General features: G+C 40.9%; 1 protein-coding gene across 3 annotated transcripts in view; it reads left to right on the top strand.

Moving 5' to 3' along the window:
- OGT (O-linked N-acetylglucosamine (GlcNAc) transferase) overlaps positions 1-18703 on the top strand; it is a 42978-nt gene that overhangs the window by 9030 nt on the left and 15245 nt on the right. For all 3 annotated transcript variants that reach the window (XM_025371880.1, XM_025371879.1, XM_025371881.1), the window contains exons 4-14: positions 2675-2743; positions 6011-6127; positions 12510-12589; positions 13162-13357; positions 13920-14060; positions 14651-14751; positions 14921-15074; positions 15164-15265; positions 15462-15641; positions 17223-17381; positions 17527-17616. In XM_025371880.1, the coding sequence (XP_025227665.1) occupies positions 2675-2743; positions 6011-6127; positions 12510-12589; positions 13162-13357; positions 13920-14060; positions 14651-14751; positions 14921-15074; positions 15164-15265; positions 15462-15641; positions 17223-17381; positions 17527-17616 (1389 nt within the window). The remainder of the gene's footprint in view (positions 1-2674; positions 2744-6010; positions 6128-12509; positions 12590-13161; positions 13358-13919; positions 14061-14650; positions 14752-14920; positions 15075-15163; positions 15266-15461; positions 15642-17222; positions 17382-17526; positions 17617-18703) is intronic.

Here is an 18703-nt window from a genome sequence, read left to right as displayed (position 1 = left end):
AGAATGGGCTAGTTTTGAGAAATATAACTGTCAAAAACGTTTTGATTTGATAGATGAAGCAGAAGTGATATCTTAGGTTTTGAACTTTTGGGAGAATGGTGGTGCCCTTGCGTTTTCTCGAAATTAGCTGTTCATGCACATAGATTTGGATCCCCAGACAGGAGAATTGGATTTTACCGTTACAATTAATATGACGTTTTAGGCCGGGCGCGGTGGCTCAAGCCTGTAATCCCAGCACTTTGGGAGGCCGAGACGGGCGGATCACGAGGTCGGGAGATCGAGACTATCCTGGTTAACACGGTGAAACCCCGTCTCTACTAAAAAATACAAAAAACTAGCCGGGCGAAGTGGCAGGTGCCTGTAGTCCCAGCTACTCGGGAGGCTGAGGCCGGAGAATGGCGTGAACCCGGGAGGCGGAGCTTGCAGTGAGCTGAGATCCGGCCACTGCACTCCAGCCTGGGCGACAGAGCGAGACTCCGTCTCAAAAAAAAAAAAAAAAAAAATATGACGTTTTAGCTTTTTCTAAAACTGTCTTATTGATTATCTTATAGTAATCTTGAAGATAATCTATTTTTAACTATGAGCATTGTGTTAACTTGATTTAGTATACTGTAATGGATCTATATGATAACAACAAAATACAGATAGACAGATACACTGTCAGGACTTAAGTGGCATCCATCCAAGAGTTCATAGAAACTAGAGGGTAATAAAATTATGCATTGGTTGGCTACTATGTATGGCCATTACAGTCATTGTTGGAGAATTATTGCAAGACTTCTGATTATTATGGCTTAGAAAAGGCATAGGAATTGGTAAAAGTCCAAACATATATAACCACAATTATCAAGTAGTAGAAGGAGCTTGTATGAATGGATTGGATTATACAGTCATGGTCTGCCAAAACAGGGGTAACTCTTTAAGTTTAGAAAAAACATAACCATACAAAGTAGATAGCAAGATTATATAATTCATTACTTCTGAGAGTATAGTGTTAAAAAGTGCTCAGACTAATTAGAGGAGAAGTCAAATAAGATTAATGGTACCTTTGATGTTTTGAGGATTAGTATTAGCCTTTTGTGCTCGAAGTGATGGGAGACAACCTAACTCTCTAGAACATCAGTCATTGCTTGAGGGACAGTACTGAGTCAGGAAGATCATGGAACTGACCCAGTATGGCTGACTGTAAGATTGTGTGGCAGCCTGTACTTTGTTGGCAGACTTTTTGGTTCACCTGATGGATGATACTATACAACCACAAAAGCTGTTTATCAGTAGAATTAATGAACTGATTTTGGAAACCATAATATAGTTCCAGAGCAAATCATATATATGATGATTTTTCGGCACAGTTGACAGAATTTCACTTTCTAGGCTTAAGTCTCTTTCACCCATGGAACAGTTTGGAATAATAAGCATACTTCCTATTGTCATTGTTTCTGCCTGTCGACTGGTAGATGTGACTGACAATGGCAAAATAGGGCAAATAAAAATTTAAGCTCACTGTCGTGATGAGTGTCTCATCCAGATGAACGGACTGGTGAGTCAGATGACTAGCAGCACAATTGAGCTGCTAATAAAAAGCAGAGTCAACTGCTTTTCATTATTCACCCACTCAACTCTAATGGCACTTAATACTAATGAGTAATCTAGTGGCAGGTGCCAGGATTGAGGCTTTGGTTGGATAATTCTTCTGCCCGATAGTGAAATGAAGTCAGGGTTTCTAAATATGCCTGACAGCCTAAGGGGAGGATTGCTCATAGGTAGTCATTTGCTAAATATGTTTTTTTCCACTCTGGAAAATTTTTGGTCCTTGACACAGGAGTGATTCATCATAACCTTGAATAACATAGTTGGACAAATATTTGAGATGTGTGTGTATATATATATTCCTTTTCTTTTTTTTTTTGAGACAAGAGTCTCTGTCGCCCAAGCTGGAGTGCAGTGGCGCGATCTCAGCTAACTGCAGTCTCTGCCTCCTGGGTTCAACCGATTCTCCTGCTTAAGCCTCCCAAATAGCTGGGATTACAGGCACACGCCGCCATACCCGGCTAATTTTATATTTTTAGTAGAGATGGGGTTTCACCATGTTGGCCAGGTTGGTCTCGAACTCCTGACCTCAGGTGATTCTCCCACCTTGCCCTCCCAAAGTGCTGGGATTACAGGCATGAGCTACCGCGCCCAGCCTGATATATATATATTTTTTAATGTGACTGACATTTGGGGAGGAGAGAAAGAAGTTCTAGTAAGGTCCCATAGTCTTTTACGTGAAGCTAATGGGGCCAAATGCATTTCAACATTCAGAATTTTTAGGATGTTAGAAAGATAATACCATATATAAAACACCCAGAAAGGTCTGGAGCAGTACCTTTTAGTAAAACACATTTATATTTCTGCAGCAAAAGATAGGAGTATTCATACTAAGTGAAATAACTAAATTCTATAAATAGTTTCATGTCACCTCAAGTCAGGTTTAACCCTCAAATGAGATTTTGGAACTTTTTGGGATTTGGAATTGTGGATGAGGGGTTGTGGTCCTGCACTGAAGTTTGTCAGGCAGTATCTTTAGTTGATAGAATAAAATGGCAGGGAGCTAGATGCTTAAAAGTGATTTCAAGATATTTTTAATTGACAAAGCAGAGTATAATTAATGACAGTGTCTCTGGGTTTCTAGGATTTGTACTGTGTTCGCAGTGACCTGGGGAACCTGCTCAAAGCCCTGGGTCGCTTGGAAGAAGCCAAGGTAGGTGTTTGATAGAACACATTTAAACATCAGTGTTATGAAAACTTGTACTTTTTGCCAAGTCTTCAACTCTTCATTGAGCTATCTTCACAAAACAGTCCTTTGAAACTGAGGAAAACTGACGGCATGAATCGCCTCAGAATAGAGCAAGGCCAGGCTTTGGCATATCTGTTCTAAATCTGGGGGTAAAGCAAGAACCTGAACATTTTGGAGCCTTTCTGCTGAGCTAGACCATCTTTATAACACTGGGCTCCGTCATGATCTTATGTGGGAATAAATAACATTCCTTCAAATCTGAGGCTTGCCTGCTGGTGACAAGCAGAGCGCCTGTGATTTGGCTCAAGACTCCTATATGATGCAGGTGCCATTGAAAATGCTGCTCTTCTAAGTCCTTTGTGGCTTGTAAGTGGAGAAGAATTTCATCCAAATGTTACCCTGTAATACTGGCATTTAAAATTCTTATTTAACCTTCCTCCCTTCATCTTCCTCACCCTTTACAGTGGAAGAAAGGCTGTTAAAATGATTGCAAATTAATAATTGGAACATCCTGTCCCTTCTTGTCCCCGCTCCCTTCCCAAGTTCCTTTTTCCTCTTTTCCAATCCTAGTTGTCTACCTTCTTTTCTTCCTCATTTCCTTCTTTTTATTCCTCCCCACCCCAACCCCTTAAAAAAAGGTCAGAAGGACAAAGCTGGTTTGTTTGGGAAATGGACTGATCGAAAGAAAACTTGCCAAAGTGGAAAGGTGGCTTTTAGCATTCTGTGTTTCCAAATAATGAATTTGAACACCAGGTTGGGTTAATTAAAGCTTTTGGTATAATTTAAAATTAAATTTATAATGCAGTTGTCTTGTTACAAGCCACCTTACGCAACCGCGCTGCAGGGGTGAGGAGTGGGGAGAAACCAGAATGCTTCTGAAACTCCCACCTGTTGCTCTGAGCCCCACGCGCATGCTAATGCGTGGAGTGTATGCGCAGCGTAGCTGTCTGTTTGACTGCTTCATCCAGGGAGGGAGAAGGCTTTTCAGCACCATCTGATGTTAAAAGGCACAGTTTTAAGTGCACAGCTCATAAATTCTGCTGACATTTTGGATTAACCTTACGTAGGTTGCCAGCTAATGAATTGTAATTGATTTCAATCTTAGCCGATAAATCTAATTGGTAATTTATAGAACAAATATTTGATAAGCTCCTATTAATTGTCACCCCACCAAGCGGACAGCTAACATGAATTGCACTTCACTGCAGCTTTAGAGATCGGTTTAGGCTGAGACATTGCGCCTGCCTTAGGTTGCTGACTTCTTTATTTCAGAGCTCTGGAGACACCTAGTTTGAAAAATGTTATTCTGTTTTTTTGTGAGAACTTAGTAAACAAGAAAATACTCTTGAGTGAAATGCAATGTATTTCTTTTGTAATCAGTGCATTTGAAAATTCAAGCCAGCATATTCCTAGTAGATGGAAGCAAAATTAAGTTGTCTTTGTAGAAAATGAAGAGCCTTTCTTCCAGCAAAAATCCCTGCTGTATGCAATAGCCCTGATTAACCCTCTCCCTTCTGCATGTTTCCCATGTTACAGACTTGAGACTGTCCTCATTCCCATATGTAATAGACATCCAAAGAATTTCAATTGCTTTGTTGAACTTTTACTAATGATCTTGTTTTTATTTTCTCTCTTGTTTTTGGTTTTTCACCATTGATATTGTATTTAGAAGGTTTCAGGTGGGTGAAACCTCCTATTCCATGCGTAAGGTGCCTCGCTGAAGGGAGCTCGAGGCCTGGATCTAGGGCAGACACACAACCTCCTCCTCCTCTTCCAGCAAGGAACGCACCGAAAAGTCACATGATGAGAAATATGGTAACGGGTTTGTAACTGCCACAGCAAAACAATTTGCCTCCATGCCTGAATCTTCTGTCTTGTGGCTTCAGAAACAGCTTAAAATAATTTTATTTACAAGCAAGTTATGTAAGAGAATGTTTTATACTATAGCCACAATTCTGTCAAAGATAAGTAAAAGTTAATTGATGTTAAAAATTATTAGAGATAATTTACTTAGTAAAAGCTTCTAACTCTTCTTGTTGTTCATTTTTTTTCCTTTTTTCTTCTTTGTTTGGATTGCAGCATTCTGCTCTTCTGATGATGCGCTGTGACCCTGCAGTAGCGCACAGGCTGCGCAGCGTTAATGCGCATTGCGTGCGAATGAACCCCTGTGAACGGTTGACTAGATGAGTAATCTGATTGACTGGCTCCCTGAGTCCTATTCTGTAGCCTTTTTGGATAAAATTGGGTTTTAACGTACCTCGAGTCCAACTAATCTCATTAAACGAATATTCTCTATGGGCCTGTCTAGTAGATTAATGGATCTGGTTGGCCGTTTGCTGCGTCTGGGGGTGTTCTATGTAGCGCAGCAGTTCGCAGCGATTGCGCAGTGCGATGCTGTTAGGTTGCGCAAGCGATGTTTGCGCTCGCATTACAGGGACCTCAACCTAGGTGCAATCCTGTCATGTGAGGTTTCAGCTTCAGTCCTCCTTGGGAGACAGGGGCATTGTGAGAATGTAACTTAAAGCCTGGCTTTATGGTATCCAACTTGGCAGAAAGACATTTTTCTCTTCAGTAGCATAGTTTTGATGTTAGTGAGGAACGTTGTTGAAGAGCAGCGTTTCCCAAAATGTGTTTCATAGTATTCTAATAAAATGCCCAATGAAAGAAGAGTTCCATGGTCAACTAAGTTCAGGGAACCCTGTTATACTATTAAAGGCTTAGGGAAGTCCAGTAAAGAAAGCCGTTTTCCTAATTTATTTGATCATGAACTCCCTTTTTTTCAGCCATACCTCTTAACACCTCATAGAACACACTTTGGGAAACAGTGGGGGTAGGAAAACTCGGCCTCAAGTTGTGCCCTCTAGATAGCACTTGAAAACATGACAAGGGCCAGTAGTTGTTTGGGTAAGGGAACTCCAGCATAGAGCCTTATAGCACCTGACTTCCTAGTTAAGTCCCAGTGTAAGGGTTGGTCTTTGGTTGGCAGAACTGAACATGGTGGTTTGCACTTGGGTTCTGGTGGCGCAGGCGCAGGAGCAGCCAGCTGTGGCAGCGCATTAGTTTTGGCGCAAGCGAGCCTATGCTGCAGGGTCACTTTTGGCTGGTCAGAGAAGGAATAATGATATCACCTTCTTCCCCCCTCCCCCCAATCTTTTTTTTTTCCCTTTACAAATTTTCCCCTTTCCCTTTACCTCCTTTCCCTCCCATCTTCTTTCATTAACCCCTCCTAAGGCATGTTATTTGAAAGCAATTGAGACGCAACCGAACTTTGCAGTAGCTTGGAGTAATCTTGGCTGTGTTTTCAATGCACAAGGGGAAATTTGGCTTGCAATTCATCACTTTGAAAAGGTTAGTCATTAAATTAATAATTGGTATTTTTGAAGTGCTTACGTGTGTAGTGTTTTTTCTAGAACTAAATAATAGGTGTTAACCAGTCACATTATATCTTTCTCTGGCAGTATAGGCAGTATGTGACTTACAGAGAACAATGACTTGACTTAAATATTTTTTCAACTTGACAGTGGTGCAAAAGAGATACGCAATAGAAATTGTACTTTGAGTACCCATGTAGCCATTCTGGTTTTCCCTTTCAGTACAAGATTCAGTAAATTACATGAGATGCCCAACACACTATTATAAAATAGGAAGGAGGCTGAGGCAGGAGGATCACTTGAGCCCAGGAGTTTGAGGCTGTAGTGAGCTATGACCATGCCACTGTACTTAGCCTGAGTGACAGAGTGAGACTCTGTCTCTAAGATTAAAAAATAAAAAGGTACCATAAAGACACATGCATGCGTATGTTCATCACTTCACAATAGCAAAGACATGGAATCAGCCTAGATGCCCGTCAATGGTGGGCTAAAGAAAATGTGGTACGTATATGCCATGGAATACCATGTAGCCATCACAAATGAAATCATGTCCTTTGCAGCAGCATGGACGCAGCTGGAGGTTATTATCCTAAGTGAATTAACGCAGGAACAGAAAACCAAATACTGCACGTCCTCACAAGTGGGAGCTAAGCATTGGGTACATATGGACAGAAAGGGGAACAATAGACAGCGGGGCTTACTTGAGGATGGAGGGTGGGAGGAGTGTGAGGGTACAAAAACTACTCACCGGGTACTATGTTCACTACCTGATGGACAAAATCATTTGTATACCAAATTGCTGTGACACAATTTACCCATGTAACAAACCTGCATGTATGCCCCGAACCTAAAATAAATGTTGGAATTAAAATAAAACTCAAAGTTTTAAAAAAGGGCTTTGTATTAGATAATTTTGCCCAACTGTAGACTAATGTGTTCTGAGCATGTTTAAAATGAGGCTAGGTGGGCCAGGTACGGTAGCTCATACCTGTGATCCCAGTGCTTTGGGAAGCCGAGGGCAGATTGCTTGAACTTAGGAGTTGAAGACCAGCCTGGACAACATGACGAGACCCTGTCTCTACAAAAATTTTAGCTGGGTGTGGTGGTGTGCTCCTGTAGTCCCAGCCATTTGCAGGGCTGAGGTGGGAAGATTGCTTGGGCCTGGGAGCTGGAGGTTGCAGTGAGCCAAGATTGCACCACTGCACTCCAGCCTGGGTGACAAAATGAGACCCTGTCTCAAAAAAAAAAAAAAAAAATTAGGCTAAGCTAGGATGTTCAGTAAGTGTTTTAAATGCATTTCGACTTAAGGTATTTTCAACTTATGATGGGTGTATTGGGACATAACCCCTTCCTAAGTTGAGGAACATCTTTATTGCAGTGTTTCCTGGATAGTACATGGTATGGCAGTTTCCAGTTTTGTGTTGAAAATGTACTTTAGGCTGTGTACAGTGGCTCACACCTGTAACCAGCACTTTGGGAGGCTGAGGTAGGAGGACTACTTGAGCCTAGTAGTTTGAGACCAGCCTGGGCAACGTAGTAAGACCCTATCTCTACAGAAAATACAAAAAGTAGCCACGCATGGTGGCGCACGCGTGTAGTCACTACTGGGGAGGCTGAGATGGGAGGATCACCTGAGCTTGGGAGTTTGAGTCTGCAGTGAGCTGTGATCATGCCACTGCACTCCAGCCTGGGCGACGGAGTGAGACCCTGTCTCAAAAAAAATGTACTTTAGTAATTAAAAATGATTTTTATAAGTGGGCTTTAAAGAAGCAGGGCTTGTTGGTGAAAAGGCAGATTCCAAGTCTGGGGCAGGAAGTGTAAAAAATGTTTTGGAATGTCTGGTCATACCAAAAAGCAAGGAAGCTTTGACATACTACTTTGTGTCAAAAGGACTCAGGAAGCAACTTGAGGAGGCTCCCACTGGCTAAAGATAAAGATGGAGACTTGAGCATCAATAAGAATAATAACTGAAATATACTACAGCTTACCAAATATGTTTAAATCTGTGAGCTCATAATTATGCTAAAACATTCATTGGTCACCTTTGGAAGACATATATATATTAAGGAGCAATTAATTGGAAAACTGGTTAAAAAGAGAAGAATAAAGTGTTTGAGGAACCTCTATACTAGTTCCCAAAAAGGCTTTACCAGTTTATACTTCCCCCATCAGTTACAAGGCTTCCCTTTCTTTACATCCTCACTAATACTTGTTATTATTCATCCTTTTGATGATAGCTATACTAACAAGTGTGAGATGCTAACTCATGGTTTTATTTTGCATTTCCTTGATGATTAGTGATGTTAAGCATAGTTTTTATGTATCTTACTTGACTTTTTTTTTTTTTTTTTTGAGATGAGATCCTGCTCTGTTGCCCAGGCTGGAGTGCAGTGGTGTCATAATAGCTCATTGCAACCTCAAACTCCTGACCTCCCAAAGTGATGGGATTACAGACATGAGCCACTGTGCCTGGCCTGTACCTCTTCTTTTGAGAAATGTCTGTTTAGATCCTTTGCCTGTAGTTTAATGGGTGTATTTGCTACTGAGTTGAGTTCCTTATCCCTTTATCAGATGTATAGTTTGCATATCTCCTAACCCAGGGGTTGCCTATTCACGCTGTGTAATTGTTTCCTTTACCGTGCAGAAGCTTTTTAGTTTGATGCAATCTCATTGCGTATTTTTGCTTTTGTTACCTGTGCTTTATGCTAAGTGAAATAAACCAGGCACAGAAAGTTAGATACTGTATTATATCACGTATTTGTGGAATCTGAAAAAGGTGATTTCATAGAAACAGTAGAAAGGTGGTGAGGCTTGGGGGGTGGAGGAGGGATGGGGAAAAGGGAGATATTGGTCAAAGTGCACAAAGTTTCAGTTAGACTGGAGGAATAAGTTTTAGTGATCTATAGTACTACATGATGACCACAGTTGTTAATCATGTATATTTCAAAATTGCAAAAAGAATAGGTTTTTAATGTCCTCAACCACAGAAAATAGGTGATGGATATGTTAATTAGCTTGGTTGAATATTTCTAAAATGTATACATGGATCAAACCATCACATTGTATGCCATAAATATACACAATTACATGTCAACTTTAAATTTAAAAATTAAAAGTATAAAGCATTTGTCTTCCCTTTCCTGTATGAACTGGACCATAGAGTAACCTAATAGTTGATGGGGGAAGCTTCTCTTTATAAAAGCATTCTAGCTAATAAGTGAAGAAGGAATGATAGAGTATCATCATTAATAGTTAAAGCATTTAGGCCGGACGTGGTGGCTCATGCCTGTAATCCCAGCACTTTGGGAGGCTATGGTGGGGGATCACCTGAGGTCAGGGGTTTGAGACCAGACTGGCCAACATGGTGAAACCCGGTCTCTACTAAAAATACAAAAATTAGCTGGGCATGGTGACAGGAGCCTGTAATCCCAGCTACCCGAGAGGCGGAGGCAGGCGAATCGCTTGAACCTGGGAGGCGGAGGTTGCAGTGAGCCAAGATTGCGCCATTGCCCTCCAACCTGGGTGACAGAGCAAGACTCCATCTCAAAATAAATAAATAAAATAAATAAATAAATAAATAAAGCATTTCTCAGTGACAAAAACGAGATATAATCAGATATTCAGTACCTTGTGATAAACAATTTCACTGGTGAAGTAGTCTTGCAAAAAGAGAAAAGAACACAAACCTAATTAAGCTTCTTGTTCTACCTACCAATTTATAGGAGACATATGGGACAGGAAACATGTTAAAGGACGCCATAGGGATGCAGTCAGCAAAATTCAAACTTTGGGAAGCTGACCTTACTTCAACAAATTGTAGTAATAAAAATGGAGATTTAAATTAAACTTTAGGCTGGGTGTGGTGGCTCACCCCTGTAATCCCAGCACTTTGAGAGGCTGAGGCAGGTGGATCACTTGAGATCAGGAGTTTGAGACCAGCCTGGCCAAGATGGTGAAACCCCATCTCTACTAAAAATACAAAAGAAAAAAAAAAGCTGGGTGCCTATAATCCCAGCTACTCAGGAGGCTGAGGCAGGAGAATTGCCTGAACTTGGGAGGAGGAGGTTGCAGTGAGCCAGGATTGTGCCACTGCACTCCAGCCTGGGTGACAGAGTGAGTGACACTCCACCTCCAAAAATAAATAAATAAATAAATAAACTTTTAAAGGATTAAAAGAAAGAGAGGCACATTGACAAATTATATGGGTCTTATTTGGATCCTGACTCGATGAGAAATTGGACCACTGAATGGAATTATTATTATTATTATTTTTTGAGACAGGGTCTTACTCTGTCGCCCAGGCTGGAGTGCAGCGGTGTGATTCTTGGCTCACTGCAACTTTCACCTCCCGGGCTCAAGGGATTCACTTGCCTCAGCTTCCAGAGTAGGTGGGACTACAGGCATGCGCCATCACGCCCGGCTAACTTTTTGTATTTTTAGTAGAGACGGGGTTTTGCCATGTTGCCCAGGTCTTAAACTCCTGAGCTAAGGCAGTTGGCCTGCCTCGGCCTCCCAAAGTGCTGGGATTACAGGCATGAGCCACTACGCCCAGCCGATATTTAATATGAAGGAATTGCTGTCTTTTTTTGTTTGTTTGTTAAGTATGATAATGGTATTGTGGTTAGGTTGGGAGGAAAAAGCTTCTTGTGTTGTCCCTGAGATACATACTGAAATATTTTCGAATGGAATATGTCTGGGTTTTGCTTCAAAATGATCTGCGAAGAGGGGGAGTAAGTTGGAGTATAGATTAAATAAGATCAAACATGATATATGAATTGTCGAAAATGGATAATGGAGACTTGGGTGTTCCTCTATTTTTGTATGTGTTTAGACGTTTCTATTATAAAGTTTAAAAGTTTTTGGAGTGGACATCTATCACTATAGACAATCTAAATTAAATGCATCACACTATTTACTACAGAGTTGTCATCTAAGTGAAGATGAAGTGTTCTTTATTTTTTTTGAGACAGAGTCTCACTCTGTTGCCCAGGCTAGAGTGCAGTGGCACGATCTCGGCTCACTGCAGCTTCTGCCTCCCAGGTTCAAGCAGTTCTCCTGCCTCAGCCTCCCGAGTAGCTGGGATTACAGGTGTTAGCCACCATGCCTGGCTAATTTTTTTTTTTTTTTTTTTTTTAGTAGAGACGCGATTTCGCCATGTTGGCCAGGCTGGTCTTGAACCCCGGGCCTCAAGTGATCTGCCCGCCTTGGCCTCCCAAAGTGCTGGGATTACAGGCATGAGCCAGCGCGCCCAGCAGATGAAGTGTTCTTTATCAATCTTTAATAAACATACTCAGTGTCTTAATCAAATACCTTTTTGGTGTTTTTTTTTTTTTTTTTTTGAGATACAGTCTTGCTCTGTTGCCCAGGCTGTAGTGCAGTGGCATGATCTTGGCCCACTGTAACCTCTACTTCTCGGGTTCAAGCCATTCTCATGCCTCAGTCTCCCGAGTAGCTGGGACTACAGTTGCACATCACCACGCCTGGGTAATTTTTGTGTTTTTAGTAGAGGTGGAGTTTCACCATGTTGGCCAGGCTGGTCTTGAACTCCTGACCTCAAGTGGTCCGCCTGCCTTGGCCTCCCAAAGTGTTGGGATTACAGGTGTGAGCCACTGCACCCGGCTGATGTTTTGATTAAAGTTTACATTTACCATCCTGTAGGAGTATCTTTCTTGATCAGTGGTTCTCTTCCTTGGTTACACATGAGGAGCTTATAAAAGATCTGGATATCCTGACTCTTACCTTCAGAGGGTCTGATTTAACTGGCCTGTGATAGAGCCTAGGTACCTTTTCTAGGAGGTAAATTCTTAATATACTGCCAGGGTTGAGAATCACTGCTCTAGACAACATGACAGCTATTTGAATGACACCGTTTAATGGTTAGTTAGTATTTCCTTGAAGTATTGTATCTTACTGTATATACAGCGCTAATTGCATGTCTTAATAAGGTCTTGCTGAGCATGTAGTTCTATGCATACAACTGAGGTATATATTTTCCTTTTCAGTAAGAGTTTGCTGCCTCTTTTGCCACTATTTTTTCAGAAGAGTTAAACTGGTGTAATTGTGAATAAAATAGGGCCAATCATTAGAAGTATTCAGTTTAATGAAATTGGAGCAGGCCCATTTTAAATTTTTCTGTTCAGGACCCATTTTGCTCTTGAGAACATGAGGCATGAGAAGTTACTTTGATAATATTGAGGTTTGTAAAAGTAATGAGAAGGCACTAAATAAATCATTGGTTTATTAAAATGAAATGTAATTGAAACTCTGCAAGGACCTTGGAGTAAAAACACTGTAATTGGGAAGTTGATCTGGTGAAATCCTAACTTGCTGTGAGTAACTTACTGTCCTGAAATTTTTAGGCTGTCACCCTTGACCCAAACTTTCTGGATGCTTATATCAATTTAGGAAATGTCTTGAAAGAGGCACGCATTTTTGACAGGTGAGAGAATGTTCTGTTTAATAAATTTTCTTGAATCTTTGTTGTATTGACACTTGATAATTTGGACCGAAATGATAACAATAGTCAATTGAAACACATTTGCCTTTTCTAGTACGTTGTTCCCTGCCCATGTCTGCTGTGTTGCCTTTTATTTATAGATGTTCATTGCCTGAGTTTTTGTTGTTGGCTTTCCTCAAAACCATTATCCTTCTCATTGGGAGTTCAGTTGAAATTTTTTAATTGTAAAATGGTTGAAGTGGTTTTTTCTTAGACTAAATTATTCCTTTGACCTGATTTAGAAAGCACAGTAAATCCTGACTTTTAACTTTTTGTTGTTGTTGTGAAAGGACAGCCTATTTTTTATGTGGGAGTACAAAATTTCTCACTGTAAAGACACATTTTATAAAGGTATGATTTTGGTTTGAGGTTAAAATATAATACAGCATGAATTATGTAATTACAAAGACTTGATATATTTTGATATAGTACAGCTTGAATGAGTTGTAACAAGCCATCTATTAAGAATGAGTTACATTTTGTGTGTGTGTGTGTGTGTGTGTGTTCATTTACAGAGCTGTGGCAGCTTACCTTCGTGCCCTAAGTTTGAGTCCGAATCATGCAGTGGTGCATGGCAACCTGGCTTGTGTATACTATGAGCAAGGCCTGATAGATCTGGCAATAGACACCTACAGGCGGGCTATCGAACTACAACCACATTTCCCTGATGCTTACTGCAACTTAGCCAATGCTCTCAAAGAGAAGGGCAGTGTAAGGATTTTTACTCATTCTATTTGTTATCTGGTAGGATTAAGAGTCTTTTCTGGCCAGGTGTGGCGGCTCACACTTGTAATGCCAGCACTTTGGGAGGCTGAGATGGGAGGATTGCTTGAGCCTAGGGTTTCGAGACCAGCCTAGGCAACATGACGAAACCCTGTCTCTACAAGAAATACAAAAATTAACTGGGCATGGTGGCGTGCACCTGTAGTCCCAGCTTCTTGGGAGGCCGAGGTGGGAGGATCGATTGAGTCCTGGGAGGTTGAAGCTGCAGTGAGCCGTGATTGTGCCACAGCACTCCAGCCTGGGCAACAGAAGACTCTGTCTCAGAAAATCACAAAAACCGAAAAACAGCAAAAAATGAAAGTCTTTTGTACAAGTATTGAGATGGTATATTGGTTTACTTTAGAGTTTTGGTTGAGGGTAAGAATACCAAAAAATATCAATTTTCTGTAGCATTACCAGCCATTAGGCTTAATTAAGCAATTATTAGAATAGTATCAGTGGAGGCTTTATGATTCTCTACAGTTTTTGAAGACTTTGTTTTGTTTTCTAGGTTGCCGAAGCAGAAGATTGTTATAATACAGCTCTCCGTCTGTGTCCCACCCATGCAGACTCTCTGAATAACCTAGCCAATATCAAACGAGAACAGGGAAACATTGAAGAGGCAGTTCGCTTGTATCGTAAAGCATTAGAAGTATGTGAGGGTGGCGTAGCTGGGTATTTAGCGTGATAGTAGAGGGAAAGCAGTTAAGTTTACCATCATCCACCTCTTTTGTAAAAATAGTGGTTGAATCATTTACAAGAGGATTATTCATTGAAATAGTAATTGAGTACCTAAGGTATGATGTGAGGCCCTATGTGACATTCCAGAAAATCCCTGCATTCAGAGTTCATTATTCTGTGGATAAGATCTGTACAAAAAAATTAAACATTAACCCACAGTTCAAGAGAAGTTACTGATAAGTATATAATCTTAGTGCCTGATGGCTGTATGGTAGTGGTTAGTAGATACGGTAGGAGTTTAGCAGAGAGAAATCTCAGTGGTGTTGGAGTCAGGTGGTCAGGATAAACTAAGAGCAGAAGAGGTGTACCTCATTATGTTTGAAACAAGAAGAGGTATAAAATAGAGGAAGAGGTAGAATTTGAGAATGAATAGACTTGGAAAAGGTAGAGACAAGTTTAGGGATGTAAACGTACTTGAGCAAAGTTCTTAAGGTTGTGGTGAGTTATTACTGCTGCTTCAGCAAATTTTTTAACCTCAGTTATGATCTTGACTCTTTATAGGTCTTCCCAGAGTTTGCTGCTGCCCATTCAAATTTAGCAAGTGTACTGCAGCAGCAGGGAAAACTGCAGGAAGCTCTGATGCATTATAAGGAGGCTATTCGGTAAGAGACACTAACAGCCTTATTTTTAAAATTATTCTTAATTTAAAAATGTTTGACATTTGGCACATTGCAGATGCTAAAATGGCTTTAAATAACAACAATAAGTTAGCATTACAGTGGGTTAAAGATTTTTGTATTGGAGAAATAAAACCTTGGGCTTCTCTTTTAGAATCAGTCCTACCTTTGCTGATGCCTACTCTAATATGGGAAACACTCTAAAGGAGATGCAGGATGTTCAGGGAGCCTTGCAGTGTTATACGCGTGCCATCCAAATTAATCCTGCATTTGCAGATGCGCATAGCAATCTGGCTTCCATTCATAAGGTACTACTGTTTATTATAATATGTGCAATTTAACACCTAAAATTTAAGTTTTGGAAACTTTTTACCATCCTGCTTTATTTATTTTCCAGGATTCAGGGAATATTCCAGAGGCTATAGCTTCTTATCGCACGGCTCTGAAACTTAAGCCTGATTTTCCTGATGCTTATTGTAACTTGGCTCATTGCCTGCAGGTAAAGAATAACAGGCCAGTAATTGGCTCTCAGTGTTGTAATAGCTTTTTAATTGTTATGTACCATAAGAATCCAAGCCTGACTGGAAATAGTATTTTTAATAGGCTATCTGACATTACTTTAGGCCAAAGACATACCAAATATTAAATCCTGGGATAGGGCTTTCTGGATAATAACTTCTTTTTGCTTTCTCTAGATTGTCTGTGATTGGACAGACTATGATGAACGAATGAAGAAGTTGGTCAGTATTGTGGCTGACCAGTTAGAGAAGAATAGGTTGCCTTCTGTGCATCCTCATCATAGTATGCTATATCCTCTTTCTCATGGCTTCAGGAAGGCTATTGCTGAGAGGCATGGCAACCTGTGCTTAGATAAGGTGTGATTCTTTTCTTTTAATCTTTTTGTTGTAAACTAAAACACAAATACAGAAAACTGTGCAAATCAAATCTGTGGATTAATGAATGATTATAAAGTGAACACCACCCAAATTGAGAAATAAAACTTGTGAGCCACTTCAGAACCCCTTCCATTGTGTCCTGAGTATAACCCCCTGTACTTCCTAAGATGGAATCCTTAACTCCTTCACTTAAACACTAACAATAGACTGATGGTACTGTCCTTTAACTTGAAAGCCATAATTTTTTTTTCTTTTATCTTTTTTTTTTTTTCTTGTTTTTGAGACAGGGTCTCGCTCTGTTGCCCAGGCTGGAGTGCAGCGGTGTGATTATGGCTCACTGCAGCCTCGACCTCCCTGAGCTTAGGTGATCCTCCCACCTCAGCCTCCCGAGTAGCTGGGACTACAGGCGCATGCCACCACACCTAATTTTGTATTTTTTGTAGAGATGGGGTTTTGCTATATTGCCCAAGCTGGTTTCGAACCTCTGGGCTCAAGCGATCTGCCCACCTTGCCCTGCCAAAGTGCTGGGATTATGGGTGTGAGCCACCGCGCCTGGCAAGCCATCATGTTTAATGGAGTGCTTGGTATTTTGTATTCACCTTTGAGAATTAGAGCACTACTTGATCAAGGATTGGATCAAGGGTTGGATGATAGATTGGAGTGCTAGGTGTGCTTTTTTTTTTTAATTTTGAGACAGAGTCTCTCTCTTTCACCCAGACTGCAGTGCGGTGGTGCCATCTCAGCTCACTGCAACCTCTGTCTCCCAGGTTAAAGCAATTCTTGTGCCTCAGCCTCCCGAGTAGCTAGGATTACAGGTGTGTGCCACCATGCCCGGCTAATTTTTGTATTTTTAGTAGAGATGGCGCTTTGCCATGCTAGGCTGGTCTCGAACTCCTGACCCCAGGTGATCCGCCTGCCTCAGCCTCCCAAAGTGCTGGGATTATAGGCATGAGTCACTGCCCCCGGCCATAATTTTGTTTTTAGAAAATGTTTCCCCATAGAATTTTCTAAAATGCTGGAGGGTTTATCATGCTCTGTCCATACTGCTTCATACCTACAAGTTTTAGATTTGCTCACACTTTTTTTTTTGAGACAGGGTCTTGCTCTGTTGCCCTGGCTGGAGTGCGGCTCACTGCAACCTCCACCTCCTGGGTTCAGGCGATTCTCCCACTTCAGCCTCCCAGGTAGCTGGGACTACAAGCACGTGTCACCACGCCCAGCTAATTTTTGTGGGTTTTTTTTTTTTTTTTTTTTCAGTAGAGACGGGATTTCACTGTGTTGGCCAGGCTGGTCTCAAACTCCTGACCTCAAGTGATCTGTCTCCTTGGCTTCCCAAAGTGCTGGGATTTGCTTGTGCTTTATAGATTTCAGGAGCACGTCAAAGTATGAAGCATATTACATGAAGTGCTGAGGTTGCATCTCTCTGGCAATGTCAACTAAATGCTCTGGGCAGACCTTTTTCAACAGGTGTGAGGTTTGGTTTGGTGTGTTTTTCGTCAGTTTTCCTAGATGAAAATATATGTGTAGATTTTACTAACAAGCATTGGATTCTGTTGATAGATTAATGTACTTCATAAACCACCATATGAACATCCAAAAGACTTGAAGCTCAGTGATGGTCGGCTGCGTGTAGGATATGTGAGTTCCGACTTTGGGAATCATCCTACGTCTCACCTCATGCAGTCTATTCCAGGCATGCACAATCCTGATAAATTTGAGGTAAGACTAGTGTTTCTCTAGAATCACTATTTGTTTAAAAAAGAAAAAAACCCACAATGTTGGTTTGTCATGAGGCATGGAAACCCAGTGTCTTTTGGAAAGATTTGAGCCAATGCTATTAAATATGCCATGTACTGCCTTTCAGGTGTTCTGTTATGCCCTGAGTCCAGATGATGGCACAAACTTCCGAGTGAAGGTGATGGCAGAAGCCAATCATTTCATTGATCTTTCTCAGGTAGATAAAACTCTCATACTTTAACTTTTTATTTTGAGCAAGTTTAAATAAAACTATTAGCATGTAGTTTATTTTTTGATGATAGGTATTAAATGCTGTAGTACCACATATAGGCAATTGTGTTGATCTTATTTCCTTGGTCATTTATGTTAAATCAGCATGCCTTTTTCCGAGGTTGCAAATGAAACAGAAATGTGTTATGCTTGTGCTTGGACATACAACTTTTGTGGAGATTGAGCCGGCACTTGTGACAGAAGATACTTAATAAATATTAACAAAATGGTGACTTGGGAGAAGAATAAATAGGTCTTTTAAAGAAAATAGGGCCAGGTGTGGTTGCTCACGCCTGTAATCCCAGCACTTTGGGAGGCCGAGGTGGGCGGATCACGAGGTCAGGAGATGAGACCATCTTGACCAACGTGGTGAAACCCCGTCTCTACTAAAACACAAAAAATTAGCTGGGTGTGATGGTGCATGCCTGTAATCCCAGCTACTTGGGAGGCTGAGGCAGGGGAATCGCTTGAACCCAGGAGGCGGAGGTTGCGGTAAGCTGAGATTGCACCACTGCACTCCAGCCTGGTGACAGAGCAAGACTCTGTCTCAAAAAAGAAAAAGAAAATAGATGAACTATGGTTCATCAGTTTCCATGGGCCTTTGCCTTTGGTTATCTTTATATCTGTATTTGTTCTATTGTTGTATCCTCTAGGAGCATAAGTTTTATGATAAATTAAGATTGAAACCTGTGGGGGAATTAATTTGCTGAGTATGTAGGCTACAGATTTTTCTTTGTAGACTCTATTAGCCACTTTGACTGATAGAGATAATATACTCTACATAGTGTTTGTGTACACACATGTATGTATGTACATACGCATGCAGGTATGGTATGTATGCATATATGTAAAAATACATGTATATGCATATGAATCACTGAAGTCCTACCAGAAAGATTTTGAGACTTCTCATTTAATAAATAGTATGTACCAACAAATTTTGCAATATAGCTGTTGCTTCAAAAGTTTGTCTGGCCATTTTTGATACACAGTTAGACTCTTTGTGACCAAGAAGCATCCCTCTTTCTATCTCT

This window comes from Theropithecus gelada, chromosome X (genome assembly GCF_003255815.1).
Source record: "Theropithecus gelada isolate Dixy chromosome X, Tgel_1.0, whole genome shotgun sequence".
NCBI classification, from domain to species: Eukaryota; Metazoa; Chordata; class Mammalia; order Primates; family Cercopithecidae; genus Theropithecus; species Theropithecus gelada.
The sequence above is the reverse complement of the archived record's forward strand: the minus strand, read 5'-3'. Positions and strand labels throughout refer to the sequence as shown.